The 13231-nt window shown below is 42.1% G+C and overlaps 1 protein-coding gene across 15 annotated transcripts in view; it reads left to right on the forward strand.

The window, feature by feature from the left end:
- Nucleotides 1-927: 927 nt before the first annotated feature.
- ZNF207 (zinc finger protein 207) overlaps nucleotides 928-13231 on the forward strand; it is a 32040-nt gene continuing 19736 nt past the window's right edge. For 6 of the 15 annotated variants that reach the window (XR_010124656.1, XR_010124657.1, XR_010124660.1 and 3 more), the window contains exons 1-5: nucleotides 980-1523; nucleotides 2984-3110; nucleotides 9625-9763; nucleotides 11656-11823; nucleotides 11950-12025. Coding sequence is in view for 5 of the 15 variants with exons in the window: in XM_054459977.2 (XP_054315952.1) it covers nucleotides 1483-1523; nucleotides 2984-3110; nucleotides 9625-9763; nucleotides 11656-11823; nucleotides 11950-12025 (551 nt within the window). In the remaining 10 variants the exon portion in view is untranslated. Of the gene's footprint in view, nucleotides 1524-1942; nucleotides 2009-2936; nucleotides 3111-9624; nucleotides 9764-11655; nucleotides 11824-11949; nucleotides 12026-12524; nucleotides 12573-13231 lie in introns of those variants that run through there. The other 9 variants (XR_010124655.1, XR_010124654.1, XR_010124658.1 and 6 more) reach the window with 3 other exon arrangements.

Raw genomic sequence — 13231 nt, forward strand, 5'->3', positions numbered from 1 at the left:
TTTTCTTAATCCAGTCTATCATTGTTGGACATTTGGGTTGGTTCCAAGTCTTTGCTATTGTGAATAATGCTGCAATAAACATACGTGTGCATGTGTCTTTATAGCAGCATGATTTATAGTCCTTTGGGTATATACCCAGTAATGGGATGGCTGGGTCAAACGGAATTTCTAGTTCTAGATCCCTGAGGAATCGCCACACTGACTTCCACAAGGGTTGAACTAGTTTACAGTCCCACCAACAGTGTAAAAGTGTTCCTATTTCTCCACATCCTCTCCAGCACCTGTTGTTTCCTGACTTTTGAATGATTGCCATTCTAACTGGTGTGAGATGGTATCTCATTGTGGTTTTGATTTGCATTTCTCTATCAGCTCCAGTCTTAGCACGATTAGTTTTTCACGTGCCCAGCCTCAAAGACTTAAACTCTTTGCTCCCTTACGGAGATACCCTTTCCTTCACCTTGCTTGTTCCAGTTGACTCCTCAAGAAACCTTTCTTGTGTCGGGCACAGCGGCTCAAGCCTGCAATCCAGCACTTTGGGAGACCGAGGTGGGCGGATCACTCGAGCCCAGGAGTTCGAGACCAGCCTCGCTAACATGGTGAAACCCCATTCTACTAAAAATACAAAAATCAGCCGGGCTTGGTGGCGCGGGCCTGCAGTCCCAGCTACTCGCGAGGCTGAGGTAGGAGAATCGCTTGAACCCGGGAGACGGAGGTTGCAGTGAGCAGAGATCGCGCCGCTGCACTCCAGCCTGGGCTACAGAGTGAGACTTGGTCTCAGAAAAATAAAACAAAACAAAGAAAAACAAAACCTTTCTTGACAACCCAACGACCACTACCACTACGGCCGCCCTAGGACTCCCGCTCTCTGAGGTCCTACAGCACTTCGCATTTCCCCCAACGCCGCACTGAGGACTCTGCGTTGTGTACTCGTCTGTCACCAATCTGCGAGTTACAAAGCAGAGACTAACTTCTTTGGTTTAGCATTTAATAGGCACATAATCAACATTTACTGTTCAATTGAAACAAAATTCATATTGGGCGCTGTCTCTATCTTTATTTGTGATCGGCCCTAACTGCACTGGCAATCTTTTCCGTTTTTTCGTTTTCTGTTTTCCATTCGCATGCCCCTTGGAATACCCAGTGCTCCGGCTCCTTTACAAAAGAAACCCAAAGCGCTCCGCAACCACAGCCAGCGAAAGCGAAAGACTCTCAAGCGGACAAGATGGCTGCCACCTCTTCCCGCCTCTTAGTCCCACCCACTCAGGGCGGAGGTCTGAGTCATGTGACCCTCCCCTTCTTGGCTCCGCCTCCTACCGCAGTGCCTGACGGGAGGCGGAGCGGGGAACGAGGCCGTCGGCCATTTTGTGTCTGCTTCCTGTGGGACGTGGTGGTAACCGTTGGGTCGCGAAAGTGAGAGATTTTTTCGCCTCGTTTCTCCTGCTGCTTTTCTCCTCCCTTTTACTTTGCCGGTAGAACACAGTTATGGGTCGCAAGAAGAAGAAGCAGCTGAAGCCGTGGTGCTGGTATCCTTTGTCGGTTTGAAGTCGAGGTCGCGTTGGGGTGCCGGTTGGTGGGGCCTGGGACTAGGAGGCCTGGATTTGGTTTACGGCGTGGAGCGTTTGTATTTAGGCGTCTGCGTGGGTGGCCTGGTGGCTGGGATTGGACTTGGGAAGGCTTCTAGGAAAATGTGGTTCCGAGGTCGACAGGCTCTTGCAGTTGTGGGTCGTGTGACTCTGTGACTCAGGAGGATCTTGTTTGGTGCGAATTTTGGACTCTGGGAGGCGGCCTGGACCCCTCCGCCAAGGACAGTGTCCCCTAGGGACTATTCAGCCACATTCCGTTGTTTTGGTGACGATTCAACAAAGGGACTTTTCTTCGAGTGCGATAGGCTTATTACTTTCATGGAGGGTTGGGGACAACTTCCCAGTCTGTCACTTTTTCTGTTTTTATTTACTTTATGTGTGTTTTGTGTTTATTTTTTCGAATTGGCGGTTTAGTAAAGAACCAAGTTAGTCAACCCTGGTTTCGAATCTTTTTTTTTTTTTTCTTTTCGGGGCGGGAGGAGAACTAGCTTCCGTGTCTCAGCCAGAGGCGCCTTAATCTTCAGGAAGCGTTCTCACAGGGTGGAGTTTCTGTTACCCAACTTTGTAGGACTAAAAAGTGCCTATCTTATTAGAAAGGAAAACTTACTACAGTGTGGTATTAATGCTTTTTCCGGAAGCGTTAATATTCTTTACATTAAAATTGATTTTATTTACTGTTTTGTACGTAAAGGCGGCTTGTTACAGTACTGCGTGTATTTATGTAACAGTTTTAAAAATAGCTTAAATACAGTTACGAATTTTGTAAAGTGATTTTAGGAAAATCTGAGTAGTGAGGTAAGAATTCTGTTTTATTGATTTAGTAAGAATTCTGTTTTATTGATTTTATTGATCTGTGAATTTAAATACATTGCTTGGCAACATAAATTCATACGGAATTGGAAACAACTTTATGGATTGTTCATTGGAAATTATGTGATTATTGTTCACCATATAGTTAATCTTAGATTCTAAATATTGCTAAATTCCTAATCCAGTTATTGCTATCGTCTTCATATCTAGTGAAGTAATTGTCTTGACAGAACCTTGGGGATTTCTTAACTGAACTCTTTCCTGTCCTCAGTGTGCATTTGTAAATGTTGAAATATTTATAACGAAAGTTTCACCGACATCTCTGTTAAACATAGGAGTTTGACAAAGTATATTGCTGATTACTGAGATGTGTTTTTTGGGGTGGTGAAAAGAGCTGGGCTTCTAGGAAATTGAAAATACTGAAATAACATGGCAAGTGTAGTCCCTAATTGTGTAATAAATATAAAAAGCAGAGTTTCTATACAGTACCATTTTGGTTTTAGCTGTTCCCATATTGTAATGTTATCCATGTTTTTATTATAGGCAGTGTCATCATTAGGCTGTTTTTGTGCCTTAACATTATTGATCAGGTATTGCAATAGAGATTTTGATGATGAGAAGATCCTTATTCAGCACCAAAAAGCAAAGCATTTTAAATGCCATATATGTCACAAGAAATTGTATACAGGACCTGGCTTAGCTATTCATTGCATGCAGGTAAGGATTTTTCTTCTGTATTGATTGTCCGCTTGTGATTTGGAAACAATTTGAAAGAATAATCTTCTTTATTTTTTTGAGTTTCGGTCTTGTCGCCCAGGCTGGAGTGCAATGGTGCAATCTCGGCCCACTGCAACCTCTGCCTCTCGGGTTCAAGCTATTCTTCTGCCTCAGCCTCCCTAGTAGTTGGGACTACAGGCAGCCGCCACCATGCCGGGCTAATTTTTTGTATTTTTAGTAGAGACTGGGGTTTCACCATGTTGGCCAGGCTGGTCTCGAACTCCTGACCTCAGGTGATCCACCCACTTGGGCCTCCCAGAGTGCTGGGATTACAGGCGTGAGCCACTGCGCCTGGCCGAAAGAATAATCATTTATTTCTCTGACAACTGTAGTTTTTTTTTGTTGTTGTTCACTTACTGCAAAAGATAAGATAGCCAGTCAGTCTTAAAAAAAAAAAAAAAAAAAATTTGTTCGATAGCCATCAAGACAATAAACAAAACTGGCCTTTTATGTTTAAAGAGGGTTTGTATTTGTATTTAGTTTGATAGTACCTTACTAGGTTAGATTGGTAACAGATCGAAATCACAAAATATTTCCTGAGTACTTGGAGCGGAGAACAAGGATCAGCGATTTAGATTTTGTAGGTGGTCTGGCCTTAAGAATTAATACTTAATTAGCAGTCATTACTCACTGCCATTGAAGGATTTGTTATTATTTGTAGCTTGGGGCTAGGCTAATTTCAGCAATTTATTTATTGGACTTCTTTTGGAATGGCAGCATTGTACTTTTTGCTTTTGTTTTTAAGAGATGGCCTTGCTCTGTGGCCCAGGCTGGATTGCAGTGACATGGTTATGGCTCACTGCAGCCTCATATTCCTGGGTTCTAGCCATCTTCCTGCCTCGTTCTCCCAAAGTCCTGGGATTATGGGCATGAGCCATTGTGCCAGCCCAGAATTGTATTTCATTTAATAATTTCTAGGTTTCGGTGGGGCGCGGTGGCTCACGCCTGTAATCACAGCACTTTGGGAGGCCAAGGTGGGCGGATCACAAGGTCAGGAGTTCAAGACAGCCTGACCAACATGATGAAACCCCGTCTCTACTAAAGATACAAAAATCAGCCGCGTGTGGTGGCATGCGCCTGTAATCCCGGCTACTGGGGAGGCCGAGGCAAGAGAATCATTTGAACCCTGGAGGCAGAGGTTGCAGTGAGCCGAGATGGTGCCACTGCATTCCAGCCTGGGCAACAGGGCGAGACTCTGTCTCAAAAATAATAATAATAATAACAACAACAATAATTTCTAGGTTTTTTAAGTTCTTTTAATAAATAGAGCATTGTAATTTATATTTTTTAAGATCTAGTAAGTACCTTCATGTCTCATTCAACATTATTCTACTTTTGCTTAGTCTTAGAGCTGTCTGAATTTTTGCTAAATTAGACCTTAGAGAAATATGAGATGAGCAAATACCCAATCATTGGAAACTACTATTGGTGGGAGGTAGGGAGACGCGGTTTCTCCAGGTTTAAAGATAAATTTATATCGATCCTTTTCACTCCAGATACTTTAACAACAATTTAATCCTCATTTTAAAATGTTGACCAGGTGTGGTGGCTCACGCCTGTAATCCCAGCACTTTGGGAGGCCGAGGCTGGTGGATCACCTGAGGTCAGGAGTTCGAGACCAGCCTGGCCAACATGGTGAAACCCCATCTCTACTAAAAATACAAAAAATTTTCTGGGCGTGGTGGCAGGTGCCTGTAGTCCTGGCTACCTGGCGGGGGGCTGAGACAGGAGAATCACTTGAACCCGGGAGGCAGAGGTTGCAGTGAGCTGAGTTTGTGCCACTGCACTCCAGCCTGGGTGACAGAGACTCTGTCTCAAAAAAAAAAAAAAAAGCGTTAGAGAACCTACTACATGTTAGACCCACAGCTGTTCACTGTTGCAGCCATTAGTTACATGTGGCTATTTAAAATGATATAAATACCTAAATGCTCAGTTTCTCTGTCACGTAGCTAACTATTATATTGGGTAATGTGGATAAGAACATTTTCTTTTGATTGATTGACAGGGTCTCACTCTGTTGTCCAGGCTGGAGTGAAGATCATAGCTCACTGCAACTTTGAACTGCCTTACTCAAATGATCCTTCCACCTTAGCCTCCTGAGTACCTAGGACAACAGTTGTGTGCCACCATACCTGGCTATTTTTAAAATTTTACTTTGTAGAGACAGGGTCTCACTGTGTTGCACAGGCTGATTTCCCAACTCCCGGGATCAATCGATTCTCCCACTCGGCCTCCCAAAGTGCTGGAATTACAGTTGTGAGCCACTGAGCCCGGCCATTTTCTTTAATTCTGAATGAAATGGAGGTTTAAATAGAGATGTATGCTCTGTCACTTTTTTTTTTGAAACAGAGTTTTGCTCTGTCTTGTGCTCACTGCAGCCTCCGCCTCCTGGGCTTAAGTGATTCTCGTGCATCAGCCTTCCAAGTAGCTAGGATTACAGGCGTGCACCGCCGTGCCTGCCTGAGTTGTGTTTTTAGTAGAGATGGGGCTTCACCACGTTGGCCAGGGTGGTCTTGAACTCCTGGCCTCAAGTGATCCTGTCCACTTTGGCCTCCCAAAATGCTGGGATTACAGGCATAAGTCACTGCAGCCGGCCTCTGTTAGACTTTTTTTTTTTTCTTGAGACAGAGTCTCTTTCGCCCAGGCTGGAGTGCAGTGGGCGCGATCTCAGCTCACTGCAGCCTCTGCCCTCCGGGTTCAAGCAATTCTCCTGCCTCAGCCTCTCGAGTAGCTGGGATTACAGACGCCTGCCATTGTGCCTGGCTAATTGTTTTGTATTTTTAGTAGAGATGGGGTTTCAACATCTTGGCCAGGCTGGTCTTGAACTCCTGACCTCCTGATGCACCTTCCTTGGCCTCCCAAAGTGCTGGGATTACAGGCGTGAGCCACCGCGCCCAGCCTGTAAGACTTTTTAAAAGGATTTTTCTGGCTGCAGGGTTGAAAGTAAAATGCAGAGTACAGTGAGACCAGTTTAGAAGACTTGGAATATTCCAGACAAGAGGAGATGGTGACAGAGACCAGAGTTTGATAGGTTAGATATGGGGTATAAGAAAAAGTGAGGAGTTAAGGATGGTCTCAGGATGTTGATCTCAAGATGGTCTGGCTAGGTGCGGTGGCAGACCGAGATGGACTAATCACTTGATCCTAATAGTTCAAGACTAGCCTGGGCAATATAATGAGACCCTGTCTCTGCAAAAAATGCAAAGTTGGGCATGGCGGTGCGTGCCTGTGTCCCAGCTACTCAGGAGGCTGAGGCAGGAGGATCACTTGAGCTGGGGAGGACGAGACTGCAGTGAGCCGTGATAGCACTACTCAGCTCCAACTTAAGCTACAAGAGTGAAACCCTATCTCAAAAATGTTTTATCCGAGCATATACCGAGATGTGAAAAGCTACAGGGATAATAGGCTTAAGAATGAGAATAAGGGAGTCCTGTGTTAATTTTGAGTGTAGGTATGTTTGAGGTCTATTAAATATCCAGATGAAAAGGTTACCTAAGCAGTTTGATGTACAAGTCAGGAGTTCATAGAAATTAAAACAGGAGATAGAAATTTGGAAGCATAGAATGTAAGGGTGGCTAGTTTAAGCCGTGCTACTAGATGTCCTTTGTAAGGACTATAGTGTGGATGGAAATTAGGTGCTCTCTGCTCTGGGCCACTTCCAACATTTGAAGGTCAGGAGATTAAAAGGAATCATCCAAGGAGATGAAAGGTAGGAAAATCAAGAGTAGTGCCCTGGAAGTCAATGACGTGTTTCGAGGAGTGAGTTATTTAAGTGAGTCAAATGCTGGTTCAGTAAGAGGACTGAGACTGGGTTAATAAGGTCGTTGGTGACTTGACAAAGAGCGATTGCCAAGAGTGGTGAGGGTGAAGTGTGATTACGGTGCTTTGAAGAGACAAAGGGAGAGGAAGCGGAGGCACTCTTAGGGAGTTGCACTTTATGAAGAGCAGAGAAGTGGAGTGGAAGCTGGAAGGAGGTTAGTTGAGAAACTTAGTAACATTATTAATTGTCTGAGTGCCTTTATTTAGTCCTGTTTTCACAGCAACCTGTGAGATAGGCCTGGCAGTTAAATCATACCAATTTTATAGATGATAAACCCTAAGACGTTATTAGTAAGTTGGGTGGTTCCCTGCAGTTTCTCATCAGTGCTTGCTCCTGTCTTTTCAACCAAGACCCTGTGACTTTGCTTGGCAGGGTCCCAAGAAATCTAATTCTGGCTGTACCATAATAGATACACCTTTAAATTAATTGTTGCTCTTCTCATAAATGTAGTGAAGATTAGTGTGTATGTGAATGTAATTGTTTATAGAATGCCTGTTGCATCATCTCTTTAAGAATAGCAAAATATCCAAAAAACCTTAGGAAACAGGGCAATTAAGTCACTTGTTAAGCCACTTTATCCATAAATATTTTAATTGCAATATAAGGAATAGCTTTTAACAATCAGATATTAAGATAATTTCTGAGTTTGATTTGCATGCCCCAGTTTCAAATCTTTAAGTGAGATACATTGCTAAGAAGAAATTACTTAGCTTTTTGTAGTTACTTTTCTGTTCGTACATGAAAATGTCTTAGGAGGAAAGAAAAAATGACTATTATTTGGGCAAATATATCTAAGTCATTAGCCTAAATGAGTGCTTCTCAAACTTGAGCATGCATTAGCATTTCCAGAAAGGCTTGATAGTCTAGGCAAAATACTTTGACATCTACTTCAGCAAAATGGCTTGCTGAAGAAACCAAGACTGGCAGGGATATTACATTATTGGCAAAAGTTACCCAGATCTGAAGATTAGAAGCGCTTATGTAGCAAAACAATATAATGGAAAAAAATCCCAGATTTTCAGTGTGTTGCAATAAACATGTTAAAGTGCCTCAGGGTCGGGCGTGGTGGTTCACCTCTGTAACCCAGCACTTTAGGACACTGAGGCGGGTGGATCCCTTGAGTTCAGGAGTTTGAGACCAGCCTGGGGAACATAACAAAACCCCCTCGCCACAGAAAATACAAAAATTAGCCAGGCATGGTGGCACGCACCTGTAGTCCCAGTTACTTGGGAGGCTGAGGTGGGAGGGTGGCCTGAGCTTGGGAGGCAGAGGTTGCAGTGAACTGAGATAATGCCACTGTACTCCTGTCTGGGTGGCAGAGTGAGACCCTGTCTTAAAAGAAAAAGTAAAATAAAATGCCTCACCTAACTCATTAGTTACAAGTGATACTGATTGTAAATGTAACTTTTCTAGTTTGTAACCAGAGGCTTGTCTCAAGATCTATACTTAGAAAATTTGCTATTCTAATTATTATTATTATTATTATTTCATTATTTTTTTTTGAGACAGAATCTCGCTCTCTCGCCCAAGCTAGAGTGCTGTGGCACAGTCTCGGCTCACTGTAACGTCTGCCTCCTGTGTTCAAGCGATTCTTCTGTCTCAGCCTCCTGAGTAGCTGGGATTACAGGCATGTGCCACCATGCCCGGCTAATTTTTGTATTTTTAGTAGAGATGGGGTTTCACCATGTTGGTCAGGCTGGTCTCAAACTCTTGACCTTGTGATCCGCCCGCCTTGGCCTCCCAAAGTGCTGGAATTACAGGCGTGAGCGGCCCCACCTGACTTTTTATTTTTTATTTGTTTTTTTTTTGGAAACAGTCTTGCAGCATCGGCCCAGGCTGGAGTGCTCACTGCAACCTCTGCTTCCCGGGTTCAAGTGATTCTCATGCCTCAGCCTGTCGAGTGACTGGGATTACGGGTGTGCACCACCACACCCCGCTAATTTTTTTTTTTTTTTTTTGAGGTACTCTCCCTCTTGCGCAGGCTGGATTGCAGTGGTGTGACATCTGCTCACTTCGATTTTCCTTTCTCAGCCTCCCGAGTAGCTGGGATTACAGGCAGACCCCACCACACCTGGCTAATTTTTGTATTTTTAGTCGGGACAGGGTTTTGCCATGTTGACCAGGCTGGTCTCAAACTCCTGACCTCAGGTGATCCACCCGTCTCGGCTTCCCAAGTGGTGGGATTACAGATGTGAGCCACCTCGCCTGGCTATATTCTAATTCTTAATATGAGGCTGTTTCATAATCTTTACTTAATTCACACTTGAAACATCCCTGATTTGGATAGGACTACTAGTTACTGCTAATAATTGAAGTAATCAAGATTATATGGTAAACTTGAAAGAATGTTTATTGAATGCTTACTGTGTGTTAGACATCTCGCCAAGTGTTTTTTATATACAGTATTTAATCCTAAAAACAACTCCAGAAGTTAGCTATTATATAGGTGAAGTAAACTGAGGCTTAGAAGTCCACTGACATGCTTAATGTCACAGAGCTAGTGAATGGCAAAACTGGGAATTGGCTCTACATGGCCTCACTATAGAATATTTATTCTTTATACTAAGCAGTCTTTGATTAACTTGGAATTATTCTTAAAAAAGACTTTTATCTAATGGAAATTGTTGTTGTTAGGTACATAAAGAAACAATAGATGCCGTACCAAATGCGATACCTGGAAGAACAGACATAGAATTGGAAATATATGGTATGGAAGGTATTCCAGAAAAAGACATGGATGAAAGACGACGACTTCTTGAACAGAAAACACAAGGTAAATACTGGGATAAGTATTATTTTATTTATTTATTTATTTTTATTTTTTTTGAGACAGAGGCTTACTCTGTCCAGCCGAGCTGGAGTACAGAGGTGTGATCTCGGCTCTCTGCATCTTCTGCCTCCAGGGTTTAAGTGATTGTTGGTTTGTTTTTTTCTTTTTTGAGGTGGAGTCTTGCTTTGTTGCCAGGCCGGAGTGCAGTAGCATGATCTTGGCTCACTGCACTGCAACCTCTGCCCCCCAGGTTCAAGCAATTCTCTTGCCTCGGCCTCCTGAGTAGCTGGCACTACAGGCATGCACCACCACGCCCAGCTAGTTTTTGTGTTTTTAGTAGACACGGGGTTTTACCATGTTGGCCAGGCTGGTCTCGAACTCCAGACCCTAAGTGGTGATTTGCCCACTTTGGCCTCCCAAAGTGCTAGGATTACAGGCGCAAGCCACCATGCCCAGCATTAAGTGATTCTTGTGCCTCAGCCACCTGAGTAGCTGGGACTACAGGTGTGTGCCACCACACCCAGCTGATTTTTTGTTTGTTTTTATTTTTGTTTTGAGACGGAGACTCACTCTGTTGCCCAGGCTGGAGTGCAATGGTGTGATCTCGGCTCACCACAACCTCCGCTTCCCAGGTTCAAGCGATTCTCCTGCCTCAGCCTTCGGAGTAGCTGGGATTAGAGGTGTGCGCCACCACACCTGGCTAATTTTTGTGTTTTTAGTAGAGATGGGGTTTCACCATGTTGATCAGGCTGGTCTTGAACTCCTGACCTGGTGATCTGCCCGCCTCGGCCTCCCAAAGTGCTGGGATTACAGGTGTGAGCCACCATCTCTCTCCCTTTGTGATGATATTCTTTTTTCAGCCTAACTTAAGCCCAGAGTTAGTATTTTCAATTATAAATTTAATGGTAGGGTAGTTGCAGTGGCTCACACCTGTAATCCCAGCACTATGGGCAGGCAGTGCGGGAAGATTGCTTGAGCCCAGAAATTGGGAGACCAACCTAGGCAATAGAGAATGACACCCTGTCTTTACAAAAAAAATACAAAAATTAGCCGGGCGTGGTGGCACATGCCTATAGTCTCAGCTGAGGTGGGAGGATCTCTTGAGCCCAAGGGGTTGAGGCTTCAGTGAGCTGTGAGTTCTCCACTCCAGTCTGGGCAACAGAGTGAGATCCTATCTAGATAAATCGATTGATTGATCACTTGATAGATAAGATAGATAAAACCGAATGGTGGATGATAGATTTATTTGGAATTTAAAATTTGAGCTCTGTTTTTGAAGACATGCTTGATTTGTATATATGCAGTACTATTTGGATCATTCCATTTTCTTATGTTATTATTCATAATTGAATTCCAAATAGAATTAGCAAGTGTTAAGGCATATGAAAATGAAGGACTCCTATAATTTCAGTGCTTTAGGTAGCTGAGGCCGTAGGATCACTTGAGGCCAAAAGTTCAAGACCTCACCTTTACCCAAAAAAAAAAAAAAAAAGCCCAGTGTGGTGGCATGTGTCAGCAGTCCCAGCTACTTGGGAGACTGAGGCGGGAGGATCACTTCATCCCAGGAGTTTGAGAGTGCAGTGAGCTGCAGTTGTGCCACTGCTGTCCAGCGTGTGTCACACAGCAAGACCCTACTAAAAATTTAAAAGAAAAGATACTGATTGAGGATAATCATTTTACCTTTTATAGGACAGAGAAAGAACGTTAATCTTGTTTAAGATAGGGTGAAAACACATTTGAAGAACATAGAGCAGTATTAATTGAATTTTTGGGGAAGAAAAATCTCATGAACTAATTTTACCCATATATGTATTTTTAAATATTGAATGTTGTAAATAAACTTTCTTAGTTTTTACTCTATGGAAATAATTAAGTTTTTTTTTTTTTTTTAACAGAAAGTCAAAAGAAGAAGCAACAAGATGATTCTGATGAATATGATGATGACGACTCTGCAGCCTCAACTTCATTTCAGCCACAGCCTGTTCAACCTCAACAAGGTTATATTCCCCCAATGGCACAGCCAGGACTGCCACCAGTACCAGGAGCACCAGGAATGCCTCCAGGTAGCACATAGGATTGCTTAAAATCTAACATTTTTGGGACATTATTGATACTGTATCGAAGTATTACTTTCTTCCCTCTAATTCTTTAATATGTGTTATTATTTTGATTGAAACTCTTGCTTGTAGGCATACCTCCATTAATGCCAGGTGTTCCTCCTCTGATGCCAGGAATGCCACCAGTTATGCCAGGCATGCCACCTGGGTAAGAAAATTCTTTTAATTGTCTTGTAGGCTTGTGCCTAGTAAGATCTTTTTCAATTTGGATGTTATGTGAATGAAATGTTACTTTCCATTTTTTGCTTCTAGAAGGTATGGGCTCTATAAATCTTGTCTGATAAAGGGATCAACCAGTAAATTTAAGGAATATAAATTTGCCTCTGAGTAATAGATTTTTGGGTTTTAGGGTATATGTAAGCAACCATCTACTTCAATTGCATTTACTGTGATTAAAGTAGTTGGTTATTTATAGATTTGCGTTTCTGAGATTCAGAATTATCTGTGACACTTTGTAGTTGTGACAAGAAGCAGAGAAACTCTGTAAATGATTTATTTGTCAAAGCATCAAAACTAAAATGAATATGAGGTGCTTGTGCCCATCATTTTTACTTAAATATTGTTGGATGTGAGAGGTATACAATACACTTTCCCACTGTATTTTGAAAATCACAGTTAGATTTTGATTTTGTCATACATTTTCACAGATTGCATCATCAGAGAAAATACACCCAGTCATTTTGCGGTGAAAACATGTAAGCATCTCATTCATAATGTAATTCAGGAGGTATAATCATACTGTCATTTTTTTATGTGTGTGTTTAATGGTATCTATTCAGTTGACTTCAGAAATTTTCTAACCTTCCTCACTAAAACTTGAAAGCTAATTAACACAGGTCTCTTAAGGAAAATAAAACATCTTTTAGGAAATAGTAATAGACCCATATAAACATACTTCAAATGTGCAGTGATTTTCTCCAAACTATTGAAAGTAATGGGACCTGATAATAAGGGTTAGTATTTAAGAAAGACTATATTCTATGAAATTACATGCTTTATTATTATAGGATGTAATGGAATTTTCTAATCTATTAATAGAAGTTAATCTTCTGATAAAAATTCTAAATCAAGAACTGAATTTACCAACAGAAATTTAAAAAATTTTAAAGAAAATTGACCAATTTATCATTTTTTAAGTGAATTGGACACTGATATTTGAAGGTGAGCTCTTTTAGGGGAAAAAAATAAGTGGGTTGTGTTTTTAAGTCATGGTTTAGTGTTAGGTAGTTATTGTAAATAGGCCATCTGGTTTTACTTTTGAGTGTCTTTAATTTTGGTGGTAGTATTTCCTTTCTCTAAAAAAAAAAAAAATGTGTGTGTGTATGTGTGTATGTATTTGACACAGGGTCTCTTA

This window comes from Pongo pygmaeus, chromosome 19 (genome assembly GCF_028885625.2).
Source record: "Pongo pygmaeus isolate AG05252 chromosome 19, NHGRI_mPonPyg2-v2.0_pri, whole genome shotgun sequence".
NCBI classification, from domain to species: Eukaryota; Metazoa; Chordata; class Mammalia; order Primates; family Hominidae; genus Pongo; species Pongo pygmaeus.